This window comes from Gopherus evgoodei, chromosome 7, assembly GCF_007399415.2.
Source record: "Gopherus evgoodei ecotype Sinaloan lineage chromosome 7, rGopEvg1_v1.p, whole genome shotgun sequence".
NCBI classification, from domain to species: Eukaryota; Metazoa; Chordata; order Testudines; family Testudinidae; genus Gopherus; species Gopherus evgoodei.
Genome location: NC_044328.1, coordinates 28,070,051 through 28,085,507, shown reverse-complemented (window position 1 = coordinate 28,085,507; position 15,457 = coordinate 28,070,051). Strand labels below are relative to the sequence as shown.

The following is a 15,457-nucleotide window of genomic DNA, read 5'->3' as shown; positions in this document are numbered from 1 at the left end:
ATACATTTCACAGAACAATGGTTATACTCTTTCAGAGTGAACTACACTATTCACCGTACGTAGCACATGTCACTTCACTACAAGGTCGCCTTTGGATTCTTTTAGTATTTAGTGCTTGCGGCTGTGGTGTGACAGATCAACACAGACGCAGGTCCGGGGATTACAAATCAGCTTGCAGGCGGACATGGTAAGGCATACATCTAATGGCAGTTAACCGTACAACCTCCTCCTTTCGCCCCACCCGTGGCTATTAGCAGGTAAAATTCATGCTGGGCAGCCAAACCACTAAAAAGCACATCTTTTGCTTCTTTTCTTATGCCATCAGAAAGGTTAAGCACTAGAGGAAAATTTTGAATGGTTTTCCTCCCCACTCTGCATGTCTGCTGTAATGGCAGGTCACTGAAACCTTACCCCCTCCCCCACCCCTCCTCCCTTGGCAATTAGCAGCGAAAATTCCTGCTGCCCAAATGCTAAAAAGGTCAGCGCCATTAGAGACACCTCCCCGTAGGAATGGGCTGCTGTTTCCCTTCCCCCCGCATGGCTAACTGCAAGGGAAGGATTTATTGTAAGCCGCAGGAAAGCATCACCATAGGAATGGTCATCTCTGTCCCCTTAATAAAATACATTACTTTTTACCAGGTGACCATGAACAATATCACTCTCCTGAGGATTACAGACAGAGAAAAAGAAATTATGCTTCTTAAATGCCGCAATCCCCGGGACCATACGCAGCTAGGCTTTGTCATGCAATGATACCCGATTACGTGCTCCAGGCATGGCGTGGTAAAGTTTCGTACCATGGTGGACGGAATAAGGCTGCCCTGCCCAGAAACCTTCTGAAAAGGCTTTTGGGGTACCTACAGGAGTGCTTCATAGAGATGTCCCTGGAGGATTTCCGCTCCATCCCCAGACATGTTAACAGACTTTTCCAGTAACTTTAATGCCAGCTAATGCATGCAAGCCCTCATGGCAAATCAATCATTAAAAAACGCTTGCTTTTAAATTATGTTTTATATTTAAAAAAGTACACTCACCAGAGGTCGCTTCCATGGCTTCACTGTCTGGGCTAGAGGCTTGGGAGGGCTGGGAGGGTAATTCTGTCTGGGTGAGAAAAAGCTCCTGGCTGTTGGGGAGAATGGAGTGCTGTGTGGTCTCTGCCCTCTCATCCTCCTCTTCCTCCTCCTCCTCTTCACCCTCCGCAGAATCATCAGCAATGGCTGAGATTACTACCCCCACCTCGGAATCCACAGACAAGGGGGGGCTTGTTGTGGCGCAGCCCCCTAAAATTGCATGCAGCTTCACGTAGAAGTGGCATGTTTTTGGCTCAGATCTGGATCTGCCATTTGCTGCTTTGGCTTTCTGGTACGCTTGTCTGAGCTCCTTCACTTTAACTCTGCACTGCACCGAGTCCCTGCTATGGCCTCTCTGCCTCGTGGCATTAGAAATTTTTTCAAAAGTTTTTTCATTTCGTCTACTGGAACGCAGTTCTGATAGCACAGAATCTTCTCCCCATACAGCGATCAGATCCAATAACTCCTGTGTGTTCCACGCTGCAGCTCTTTTCCTATTCTCAGGAGACTGCATTGTTACCTCTGCTGCTGAGAGCTCCACTCTGGCCAAACAGGAAATGCAATTCAAAAGTTCCCGGGGCTTTTCCTGTGTACCTGGCCAGTGCAGTAGAGTTCCTTTACCTGTCCAGAGCGGCCACTGGTGCACTGTGGGATACCTCCCGGAGGCCATTAACTTCGATTTCCGTCCACACTAGCACTAAATCGATTTTGTAATATCGATTTTAGGGTTACTCCTTTCGTTTAGCTGGAGTACAGAAATCGATTTTAAGACCCCTTAAAATCGATTTTAAGTGCCTTATAGTGTGGACGGGTACAGCGTTAAATCGATTTAACGCTGTTTAAATTGATTTAACGCTGTAGTGTGGACCTGGCCATACAATCAGACAGAGACGAATGGCACAAGATGAATTGGGATTTGTTGTTGTGGAATCCATATTTGGAGCACATGAAAGGTGCCCTTCTAACAATGGGATAATCTAGACACATGACACAAGGAATAGCAGAGAAAGTAGACTTCATGGAAAAAATCTTTGTTCCAGTATTGAGCAGGTACTTAAGGAATGAGAATTCCATTCAAAGTCCCATTTACTTCTTACTACGAGCTTGTCAGGGCAAAGACTACGCCTTTTTTGTGTCTTGTACAACGCTAAGAATATTGGTTCCAATGCAGCAAAACACTAGTTTTATGCTTAAATTTAAGAATTGACTTCAATGGGACTAAACCAGATGCTCAATCTAACCCCATGCTTAATTGCTTTGCTGACTCGGGTTCATTATCAACATTATAGCAAATAAATAAAAATACAAGATTGAATCTGAGGGCACACTAACTACACCAAGTTAGGTGAAATGCATTAATTACATGAAAATATTTGATTTTCATTATATTTGACTTTCATTTCAAAATTTCTAATTTTAAAAGACTGAAAAAATCCAATGAATCACCCATCTAAGTCAGATCTGACCTACCCACCACATTTTAAAAGTGGTAAAGCATTTTAATATCCTTAGTCTCAGGCTTTCATGATCAATAATTCAACAGTCTATCAATTCAACAATCATTATTAAAAATGAGTTTTAGATCTGTCACAATTCATTGAGATGGGCTCAGATGGCAAATCTGAACTACCTGGCACATAAGTAGGTGTTTCAAAGGATCCTGGGTAATACAATACTAACCTAACATATGGGTATAGTGTTTAGGTACTCTACAATGACACAGACAATGTAAGAAACTTTGCATAGATTTGATAATGCATAACAAGCTACTTAAATTCTATGTTACACAAGATGGAGAAATGGTCTGTTATTACAAAGTAACTATGTTGTGGCTCTACTGACATGAAGAGATCCTCAGAAGGATTGACACTAAACTTACTCTTGTATTGAAACTACTCTGACTGTGCTTTATTTTTCAACCCAATTCGAAGTTTAGTGGGATAACTGCAAGAACTTCAAAAGGAGTAGGAAATTCTTATTTTTCTATCATATCACCCATTGGCTATTAGCAATTTACAAATTAATTGTTATCTGTCTATAATTGCAATGGTCCTGTATTTTTCCTTAGTTTTTAGCATTCTTTTTCCACAAACTCTTTTGGAGGTCAACTTGGCTTCAAACTCTGATTTTCTTCTGAGGAAAGTAACACATTTTGCAGCTGTATTAAACAGATATTTTAGAGATGTGCTTCCAACAGTTTGAGAAGAAAGATACATACTTTGCTAAATGGGATTAATATTTTTACCTATTGAAATATTCCGAGTTTTTATACCGTGAGTTGATCAACTGCAGTTACTTCATTCCACCCAGTGCTAATCACAGGGCGAGAGGCAGAAGTGGAGTTGACAGGGGAGTGGCAGCTGTCAATCCCACGCCGCAAGGACGCGAAGTAAGTCAATCTAAATCGATCTAAGATATGTTAACTTCAGCTACATTATTCTCATAGATCGATCCCCACCTCCCCCCAGTGTAGACCAGGTCTAAGTGCTAATACTCATTATAATAAATAATAATAATAATAAACAACCACCACCACCACCTCTGTTCCATGCACAGAACTCCCATTCACATAACTGGTACTTTCATAAGAGGAAGAAGTGCAGACTATTCAATAGAACAGAAATTTACTCAGTAGATAAGAGAATCACATTGTGGATAAGATTTGCAATGTGGATTGGTGCAAGGAAATTTGCATAACACTTTTCCCTTTTCTTCTATGTACCCATTATCCATTCTGCAGGCACTGAGTAGTTAAATCTACACCAAACTGAAAGATAACAAGGGTGAATTTAGACAGATGGTATTAGGATTTCAGCCCATTTCTGTTCACAGCTTTGTGAAACTTACTGTTTTCAAAGCCACCATATATCGCTTACCAATGATAAGGAGCAGCTTTCCTTCTGGAACAGAAATTATAATTTAAACACATGATGCTGCAGCACAACAAGGAAAAGCCTTGAACTAAATTTCTGAGAGCTGAGAAACAATCATCTTGCAGGATTTCCCTTATCTATCTTATTAAAAGAATGTTTGTTCCAAGCATTCAACCAACTTTTTGCAGCACTCACCTTAGTGACAGAAAGAATGCTATAAAAACATGCTAAAAATTTAGCCTATGTATTTAGAAAACCTCATTTTAGACATTGTCATTGTGATGGGTGAACCTCAAAAAAGTCAGAGATACTGCTTCAATAAGCACCCAAAAGTTGATGCCCAGTCATGTGCATCTGAATCATTACTCCAGCCCAGAGCTCTTTTTTAAACGGCCAAAAAACTAAAAAGCATATATATTTACATATTTACATCAGCACATACCAGTCTGCGAATTTCTCTTTCGCACTCTCTCTTGATCCTGCTGATTTCCTCTTGGTGTAAGTGATACACACTCCTTATCTCTGCTGCTTTAATTTTGTCAGCTTGAATGACCAAAGTTAAGGCTTCCTCCACTTGTCTCTTAGCCCCCTTAAGTTCTGAAATTTCTTGCTGCATTTTGATTTTCTCAGATTCAAACCCTTTCTTGGCCTCCTCTTTCGCTTCTGTGAAAAGCACTGTTTTAACCTTATCAGGAGCCCCATCTCTTACAGCATTAAGAAGGCCCTGTAATCGCTGGTTTTCATTATCTTTAATCTTTATGACTCTAAGAAGCTCAGATTCATGCTGTCTCAAAAGTGCTTCTCGAACAGCCTGGAGTTCCTTCATTTTCTCTTCATGAAGTTTGGCCTTAAGTTCCGTTATCAACACTGTGTTTTTATGCTGTTCATGCTCTTTGATCTGTTTAACTTCTTGGTTTTTCTCTCTTTCCAACTTGCTGATCTAAAAAGAGGAAAAAAAGAGATACAGGTTTTTGCAAACAAAATAATTCTTTCAGTGGGAGAGTCTGTATTCTAATGTGGGGCAACATATAATGAGAGTTGTCATTTCATAATTTTGTAACTTAGAGTTATATAATTGTTTATTAGCTCAAAACACAAACCTACTGCAGTGTGCTAGATCATACATAGAATTAGACTTTATTTGGTATTTGGTTCATATTTCATGATCCATCACTCTATTATGTGGTGAATGTTCCTTCTCCAATGGTTCCAGATGAAAATCAGATTACTGAACTCAGGTACTTAACTCCTTTGATGTCCAGAAGAAATATCCACTAGTTTACTATAGACTTCACTGCACCAAACACCTTTATGCAAGAAATAGCCTTAAAATTAGGAAATACAATATATTTAGAATGGTTAGACACAAGCTAATTGTTCATAACATTAAACAAAATCTACACTACAATATTTTCCTGGGGGGGAAAAGCCTTTTTCAGAATTTTAGGAAAATGTTTTATTTCGGAGCCATAATCTTTAGTTAAAAATATAGCTGATCCTTTTAAGGAGTTTTAAGAGCTTATTGCAACCAGTCCAAGTTTTGAAATTCAGACAGATGACTTAGTCAGCGGGACTCTCAGCTAATAATAGTCAATTCTATTTGCAACATAAACACTTCTTTGTGAACACTTCTAATCTTAGTACCACATAGATCCATTGTCTCATGCAGATGATTCAGAAGCCCAGATAAGTGTTGTGTCTACTTTGCAATTCCTATATATTCATCTAACATCATCATCGCAATCAGTTGTGATAAGGAATATGATTGCTAAAAGCATGACCAATACTTTCTAATGAGGGTGGTCCTTACACTGAAGTAAACACTGGCTAAAAACCTCCTTCCTTTCATTCTTACCCCTCTTCTCTTAAGTTTATGCTAATATGCTATTGAGTTGTTTCTGTGAGTGTGTGCACACATTCCTGCATGCACACACACTACTGATGGGTGAACCTCATGGTTTAGAGGTTCAATTTAGATAAGGAATCTAAAAATCTGAATTTTATTTAAATTATCCAAACATCTTTAGTCTCCAAAATTGGGCTGGAAACATGCGAACAGCCTTTCTTGTATGATCTTGGCATTTTCACTACTGGTCCCAGCTGGAACCAAGAACAGAAAAACAAACATATGTCTGAAAATAGCCCATTTCTTTAAAAACTAAGTTAAATTTGGTTTCTGTTCAAGTTTGAGGTGAATACTTGGAATGGTTCTGATTCATGAACTCAATCATCCCTAATCTTACCCTTGGTGAAAGTCAATGGAAGCTGTACAGTTAAAATTAACCACAAATCTTTGAAAGGGCATCCACTATTTTTCAATGACATGAAAACTCCAGGCTGCTGACTATTTTTGCTCATTTAAAACTTTTGACAGGTGTGACTTAAGCCGGTTGGAAAACACTTCTTTTTTTCCCCAGCGGAAAATTTTTACTTTTTGTCAAAAACCTGAAAACTGATGAGTTTGGATGAAAGTTTCCATCAGGAAAATCTAAATGAAACATGTTTTTCAGGTCAGGCTGACCCAAGTTAAAATATTTCAGTATGTGAATCTGAATCAAAACATTTATTGACATTAAACTGTGTTCACCTACACTGCTGAGGTGCCTCACGGGAGTTTTAGTTCGTGCCCAGGTGATGAAACTGGGGCTATGTCTGTACAACTTATGCATTCTGATTGATATTATGAAGTTGTATTATGAAAAACTGCTGTGTCATGAGTGCTTGTATGTATGTGGGTCCACTACTGCTGACAAGTTCTGTAGCGTGTATGCCCCAGACAGATTCATCAGAAGGTGCTTGGGACTTACTGAACATATTCAGGTTCAAACATTTGGGACAATGGATGACTTGCATCCTTAGAATACTTTAGCTGATTCCCCTGAGGGAGTGGGGAAGGTAGAAGCAATGGAAAGTTACTGGAAGAACAAAAAGAGGCCAGGTAACCAGGATGGGTTTAAAATAAAGAAACACACTGGTATAGAGGAACAAACAGAAAGAGGAAGCCTGGGTCAGGAGAAAGCAAAGTCATGGAAGTTGGGAAGGGCTCTAGGAGGGAAAGAGACCAGCTAGCATGCAACAGTCTGTGTGAGGAGGGGACATCTCGCCTGCCTGCCTTCCCAGACCCAGATGGTTCCCCAAGGGCTCCCAAGAAAAGGGTGAGATAGAAAATAAAAGACATTGGGATTTCAGATGTTTATTGTTTTGTATAATCTGTACTCTCCTGTGCTTTATGCGATAAAGTAATGAAGAGCACAAAGGGGTTAGATCGGGGTCCCCAATGCATTGACAGTGGGTACCATGGCATCCACCAGGGCATCTAAATGTGCCCGCATACTGGCCAGCGGACGAACATCTGCCAAAATGCCGCTGACAAGCTGCATCATCCAGAGGTGTTGCTGCTGAAATGCTGCTGATTTTCGGTGATATTTTGGTGGCGATGCCTCTGGATGATGCAGCTTGTCGGCAGCATTTCAGTGGCCTATTGACATTGCTGCTTGTCGATGGAATTTCAGTGGATGCTCGTCCGCTGCCATGGTCTTCCCTGGCTCATCGTCTGGCACCCGCCAGATGAAAAAGGTTGGGGATCACTGGGTTAGACTCTGAGCAAAGTGTTTCTCTGTATGTTAACTGCTTCACAACTGCCACATGCCCTTGATAGAGTTAAAACTAAACCAGAAGTTTCACACCTTTGTGGTAAATTTCTGGGAAAGGGGTATGTTTAAGTAATTGAGATGAGGTGGACTGAGGAGCCTCCATTCATAGAAGTAGCAGCAAACTGGGATTCAATGTGCCACAGAGACCAAGGGAAAGCAGCAGGGCTGGAGCCCTAGAAGCTTAACACACTCCAGGTCATCCTTAGCTCAGAGGCTTGGATTCCGCTCACAGCAGTCCTAGTGGGTGACTAGGAGGGGGTGCTCTCCATGATCTTTGACTCCCTATTCTCCCCTATGGGCTGTGGCTTCTTGGCTGATCAACATCCCCCATGACATACCACAGCCTCTCTCTTACTGACCTGTTACAGTGCATCATGGGAGTCACATGACTGTGGTGCATCATGGGAGATGTAGTATGAGTGGGGAGCCAGGCCTATAGAGGAGAATAGAGACATGAAACATCTGAACTACAAATCCCATGACTCTCTCCCAGAAGCTTAGAAGAATAGATTTAATGTTGAACAGCCCTGAAGCAAAACCTTTTCAGAAATGTCAAAACATGTCAACGTTCCTGAACTGAAAAGTTTGTGGTTTTAGTCAAAAATTTGCAGCCAAAAACGGAAAACTTCTGGGGTTTAAGGTGTTTGGTTTTTCATCAAAATGTCTAAATTTTCTCAGAAACAAACACTTTTAGCCAAAAAAAATTCATTTTTATCAAAAACCCAGTAGTCTTCAAAAACAATTTTCATGGACATTTTCAAATATCATTAATAATGTGTGTGGGGTGGGGGGATGCTAAACTTGGGGTTGCAGTGAAATTCAAACTTAATATAATTAAAATACTATCTACATTTCCTTCATGGTTTGGATACAGTATTTTTCACCTCCGGTCTGAACACGTTGTGTAGTCTTGTAATGGACTACTAAACAGCTCAGTATTCCTTTTGAGATATAGCTCCCTTTCACTAGTTGCTGACTGTGACAGACTGACAGAATCCTGCTATATCCTGAACAAACCTTATGGAATTAAGATAAAACTTAATTCTATAAAGTTAAACCATGTTGAACTGGGTTTGGTGCCTCTGGGATCCATTGCACTGAACATGTAATTGTTCGTGTGTTATTGTAGGATTGTATGTAACTTTTCCAGGGACTTGACCGATGTAAATGTTAGGAATGTCAATGGACTTTTTAGGGACAATGTGTGTAAAGGAAATACCTTGGGAGTGAGGGAAATGCAAATGGCCCCTTTGAAGCTATGCCCTGGAGAGAAAAAACCCATTGTCTACTAATTACCTGCTCCAAAAAACTCCAGATCAAAGACCCCTAAACTGTATAAAGAATGGACTAAACATGTTATGAGTGTGCTTGTTCTAAGCCAAACCTGTGATGAACCTGTGACCACAAAGGGAAGCCCGTGGGTGGGTGCTGAAGGACAGCTCCTGCCAGAGCCCACGTTAGAGTTGGGATGCTGTCTGGTAAGTTTTGTAGCACATATGCAGGTTCTTTTATTCATTGCTTTAAATAGGTTTTGTCTTCAGTGCTTTTACCTTAAGATGAAGTAGCCTTGCATAAGAAGTGCTGTGTGGATAACTTATACCTGTTGACAATCACTCTGTTAGGGCTTGTCTATACTACCACTTTTGAAAAAACACATACCCTCGAGCGACATAAGTTACACCAACAGAAGCGCCGGTGTAGACAGCATTATATGTCGGCGGGAGAGCTTCTCTCACCTACATAGCTACCACCACTCATGGAGGTGGTTTTATTATGTCAGCGAGAGAGCTTTCTCCCGTCGGCATAGAGTGGCTACAAGAGAGATCTTACAGCAGTGCAGATATATTGGTATAGCTGTGCTGCTGTAAGCTCGATAGTGTAGACAAGCCCCCCCATCTCTGAAGAGGAAGCAAGCAGGTGTGCTGCGCAGCCACTCGCTGCTGGGAATAACACATTAAAGGCAAGGAACTGTACAGTCTGGAAATATCTCGGTCAGAAGGGAGTGAGGCCTTGGTCTCTACTCCAAGAAAGGCAACAGCTGGGGAGCTGAAAGCCTGAGAGTGCCTGCCCTTGCTAGACCACTTAGAGGAAACACAGGGGAAGTTGCCTTGGACTGTGACACAGACATGTTAGTGTTTGTTAGGGTGACCAGCTGTCCTGATTTTATAGGGACAGTCCCAATGTTTGGGTCTTTTTCTTATATAGGATCCTATTACCCCCACCCGTTGTCCCGATTTTTCACACTTGCTGTCTGGTCACCCTAGTGTTTGTTAAACACTTTAAATAATAGGATTTGTAGAAGAGCAAAGTATTATTATCATCCTCTATATTGTGCTGCTTTTGCAAGGAGAAAGAGCCCAAGAAAAACAACACTAACTTCTTGCACTGTGAATTTCTCCACAACTATTCTAATGATTTCTTTTTGTTTTTAAGATGTGATGTCAGCAGGCATAAGTGTACCCAAAAATACATAAAAAGCAATAAATAAGAGGAAATGTCATAATCATATCTTAATTCCTTAGAAAATGCATTCCACCTGCTGCTACAGAACAGAAATTATATCTGATGCACAATGTGATGTTAAAGATTTGCTAGGATCTTCATGCTAATTCAAAAATTTTAAAGAGCAATATTTCATCCTTAGATGTATGAAAAGAAACTGTAAAAGCTCTCACAGTCTCTTTGTATTCCACTCCCCTCAGCCAACTAAAATATGGTAAACTGATGCAGATTGTAAGTGATAAACTGCTGATAAAAGCGAAAACTATATTTACTCTCAGAGTACAATATTTCCTACCTATTGTTAAAATGGTAATGCCTTGTTATTAAAAAGTTTCAGGGATACCAACAAACTCTGTTATGAGTAGAAATGGACAAACTGCATCACATAAAATAAATCCACTTGCTTCCCAAAGTGCCAGTGATCAAACTGAACAAAGAGTTATGGCATTACCCCCACGAACCTGCAAGCATGGTGATCTGAATCAACAACTTTCCCAACTATCAGCAGTGCAAAATGCAGACATGGCATAAACTTCTGCAACCCAACTTCTCCATTTCAAGCACAGTCCTTCTACCCAGAACATGACCCAACCAATTTTGAAGTTAACCAAAAAGGTTGTTCTCTTTTTCCCTGCTGTTTTCAAGATTGCATATCACTGCATTTCTGGTTTCTAGATGGAAGCGTTGGAGATTGCACAAGAAAGCATATTCTAACCAGATTTCCACCCCAGTTTCATAGCCCAAAGAGATAATATTCAGGTAGCAGCCCAAACTGAGGAGTGTTTATCTGAACCAAACCTTTCACCCTTGCAGACCTGCTAAATTCAATCCTATTTTACTGGAGGTCACAAGAGAGTGATTGGAAGAGGGACTACAGTTCATATAGTCATTTTTGTTAAAACCAGTAACCAGACATGCTTCGGGGTAAAAAAAATAATGGTAGTGGGTAATAAGTAATAGATAGCATCCACAAAAGCAAGGCATTACTCCAGAGTTTATCATCATCATTTTAAATTTTCCCAGCTTAGAGGTTGAAAATAATTTTCATATAGGCCTGTTTAGGCCCTGTCTAAAATTACATAAGGTCAGGAAACAGACATGCTGTTATCAACTTAGTAACTAAGGGGCCTGAAAGCATCCCAGAATCTTTAATACTAGCAGTTTCCTAGCAAACAAAAGAGAGGCTTCTCCTAGCAAAGAGTTGCTAAGGAAGAAAGGAGGTTCCTAGAAGGATTCCCATCACATAGTAATTAGGCTTAGTTTAAGAGATCTCAATGGATTGTAGCCCAGTGTGCAAACACAGAATATTAGATGGTTTCTGCACTGAAAACTTTACAGTCTCAATACCAAACACCATTGAAATCTATTGAAAGACTTCCATTACCTTACATGGGATTTGAATGAGGCCCTAAATGGGCAAGACAAACAAACAGTGATAGACAGACAACACATAAGCAAAGTGTTGGGTCTCTACATGTGAACATAAAGAAATAATAAATAATAATAATAAATAATATTTACTATTATAGCTTTGAGGAACAGGGATCAGAATATTTTTACAGCAATTATTAACTCAAGTCTCTGTGTCATTTTTTTTCATAGGTAGAAATAGAGGAAAGAATCCCAGCAGAAAATGACTAAAACAAATCACAATAATAAAAATAAAAGGTTACTCTATTAACCTGCCTTTGTGGATAATTTAACAATTAATACTAATGATTAAGTTAATATAAGGAAGTACCAACAGAATTAGAACTGTATTGGTAATAATTATCCATTAATTGTCAGCAGTTGCCCTTGATTTCCATGCATTAATAAATGGTACATTACAATACAATTTTAGAGAAGTAGACTATACAGAAATGACATACATTTGTTATGATCCATTAAACTGTTACATGATTCACACTCCACTGAATGCAAAAATTTAATGACAAGGCATTAAAAATGAAGTATTATCAATTATTTTTATTAATAAATTATTATGTGAGCATGTACATTATGGCTCATTATCTGGACAAAAAAATATAAGGCTGGTGACTAAACAGCACACTGTGGGTAAAATATTAATTAACTAAAAACTAGGATTTTTTTAAATGTTAGCAATCCATTTAAAAAACAGTAAAAATAAAAATGTGGCTTGTATTTTTTCTGCAGTGCTCTCATTGGTAGGCATAGTGCAGGCTGTAATAAAAAGCTTGTGAAATCAGTTTGTAGTAATTTGAATTGACAGCAGGCTACCCTTAACAGATCCCCATAAACAACACTCTGAAATTACAATTACTGCTTTTAAATACTGCCTCAGTACTCACCTGCAAACAAAATGGATTCAACATTGTTTACTTAACCTTAGTGTCTTACTTTAGTCAAATTATTCTACGAGAATGTTCAGTTAGCTTGTTCTCAAACATACAGAGCAAGCTACCTACATATAAATTGACAAGTACAACAAATTGTAGAGAAGCAATTTCATACCTTAAATGAGTGCTTCATGGCACATCTAGTTGTAGAGCAAAAAAGAGCAGAGTCTATTCTCAGTTTAGACCTGGCCTACATACAGAAATTGCTTGGATTTAACTAAATTGATTTAATATCACACCTTTAGTTAAAACAATGCAACATCTCTATAGAGACAAACCCTTAGGGCAAGGTAACACACAGGGGTTAGTTTCAAAATTAACAAGAGTGCAACTAACAGGTAGTAGTGATCACAATCTAACTATGTTCAACATCCTACTAGCAGGAATTGCATCAGAAACCAGTCTTGTGACATTTTAGAAAGTGGGTGGTGGTTAAAAAATAAATGAAGATTCTTGTCAAAGAAACATTAAAGTCTAAGTAAGGCAATTAAAAAGTTTAGATTTAGTATGGAGGCTAATTAAACATTATATGTTATCAAATGATAAAGAAACACATTTGAAAAGTATTTTTCACTCTGTGAAGAAAGTATTAAAAAGTCATCTCGGTCAGACATCTATAGAGAAATCAGTAGATAAATGCTTCCATGTTGAGAATTACCAGTGCTTTAGGCAAACCTTTTGCTATATATAAGATCAAAGACCAAATCCCACTGGCCTCGCTCACATAAGTATTTCCACTGAAAGCTACCAGGATTTGGCTGCAAAGGCATTTTACACTGCTGCTTAGTATGGGCTGGATCCAAAACCCACTAAGGCTAATGGGAAGACTCTTGTTGACTTCAGTGGGCTTTGAATCAGGCTCTACATTCTTTAATTTGTTTTCACTACACGTACATACCTGCTTTCCTCAGAACAGTCATTAGCTTGGGTGAAGCAGAAACTGAACAAGGTCAAGCATTTGAGTACGGATCACCGAAGAAGCACTATGTCTGCAATCTAGGGACCTCATTCATCAAAGCACTTAAATCCATGCTCGGACCTAGAAAGGGAAACTGCTATTGCTCCACAGCATTAGACAACACTTGTAGAGTTAGCAAGCAACCGAGCTGGTTGGATTAAAAAGTTTGGATTCAAAACTGTTAAATATTAACTACTGAGCAAATGTAGTGTTGAGCCAACTATGCTAAGGGGATTCTCAACAGTCACTCAGCGCTGCTTTAGCTCCATTCCAGCAGCACAAAGTGGCCTCAGCAGAGGACAAGCTATATGTCTGAATTTCCTACCATGCACTATTTTTATTTTGTGTCAGCCTTTTAATCTTACTTTCTAATTAATCTTACTTTGACATATTTTACAAATTTGTTAAATATAGCATGAATCATAGTATTTGGTCCACCAGCAACACTTAGGAAAATTGCTGGAATAAATTAAGGTACCTAGAATAATCAGCTTGTTACTTCACTATACCCCCTCTCTCCCCCACCAAACTAATTATAAAATATTTTTGGTAAAATATATATATAAATAAGGCACAATTTATTGTAAACAATAACTGAGCCCAATTTATGGTGGTTGCATTATTTGGCTACAAGTTACAATGAATTATCTCAAAAGTTAAGAGATTTTCTCAACTACTGTATAGGTACTAATTGTGCTATTTAAAATTGGGGATTTTGGCTTACTGCAACTTGAAAACAGTTCAAGTTATTAGTAGTATGTCATTAATCCAGCCTATAATCAATTGTATCTTCTGGCAGAGGAACTCAAGGAGAAAGAAGCATGTCTAAATCCTCTCAAGGCACTGTGTAGTACTATGGATATGTTTGTTTATATTATATGCAGTCTACTTACTAAATAAGTGTAGCTACAATACTGGATACTTGAACACATTTCTTGGGAAATTAAAAGCAAAATGCTCATAAATCCAGGGGATAGCCACATGTCTAATGTAGCAGGATATATCTTAGATAAAATGTATTAATATCTAATGTTGCCTACATGGCACTGCAGTGCAGACTATGGGGGTATGAGTTGCAGCATGGACTAAGGCATTGCATTGTAACTGCCCTGTGTAGACTCTGTAAATGCAAACTAAAATGTATCTAGTTACTGTTAACAGAAATGGGACGATGTTAAAACTAACTAGATACCTAAATAGGGCAGTTACAGCACAACATTATAGTGCATACTGCAACTCACACCCCCATAGTGTACATTGCAAAGCCATGGAGACAAGCCCTCTATTAAATAATAGGCCAGATTCTCTAGAGCTCTAGAAACACATACAGCTCAGGGTGGGGTGTGAAGGTGGCATAAAGCACTATATCAGGGGTAGGCAACCTATGGTACACGTGCGAAAGGCGGCACACAAGCTAATTTTCAGTGGCACACACACTGCCCGAGTCCTGGCCACTGATCCGGGGGGGCTCTGCATTTTAATTTAATTTTAAATGAAGCTTCTTAAACATGTTAAAAATCTTATTTACTTTACATACAACAATAGTTTAATTATATATTATAGACTTAGAGAAAGAGACCTTCTAAAAACATTAAAATGTATTACTGGCACGCGAAACCTTAAATTACAGTGAATAAATGAAGACTCAGCACACCACTTCTGAAAGGTTGCCGACCCCCGCACTATACTGATCCTAGTGTTGCTTTCTGCATTTCTTCCACTAGATGTTGTTTTAGAACAGTCTGAGGGCTACTATAAATTCTATTGGTGGGTAATGACCACCAGAAGCCAAAAAACAAAGCTTAAGGTTGGTGTGGCATAGAGGTATCCTGACTGTGCCCTCTTCTAGTAGACAGGATGAGTATTACAGGGATAAACCACAACTGGGAAAAAATGTAAGTTTCCAGGAACAAATGTTTCTGAAGTGTCTACATTAGCATGTATAATAATCATGTTAATTAACACATGTTAAATGGAAGTATATTAATACATGTTATAAAATGACCAAAATCTCTCATCTAGAGCAGTTCGTATACTGTGC

The 15,457-nt window shown here is 39.1% G+C and overlaps 1 protein-coding gene across 22 annotated transcripts in view; it reads right to left on the bottom strand.

The window, feature by feature from the left end:
- JAKMIP3 (Janus kinase and microtubule interacting protein 3) overlaps positions 1–15,457 on the bottom strand; it is a 197,999-nt gene that overhangs the window by 101,295 nt on the left and 81,247 nt on the right. For all 22 annotated transcript variants that reach the window (XM_030570013.1, XM_030569991.1, XM_030569996.1 and 19 more), the window contains one exon: positions 4,386–4,883. In XM_030570013.1, coding sequence (XP_030425873.1) covers positions 4,386–4,883 — 498 coding nt within the window. The remainder of the gene's footprint in view (positions 1–4,385; positions 4,884–15,457) is intronic.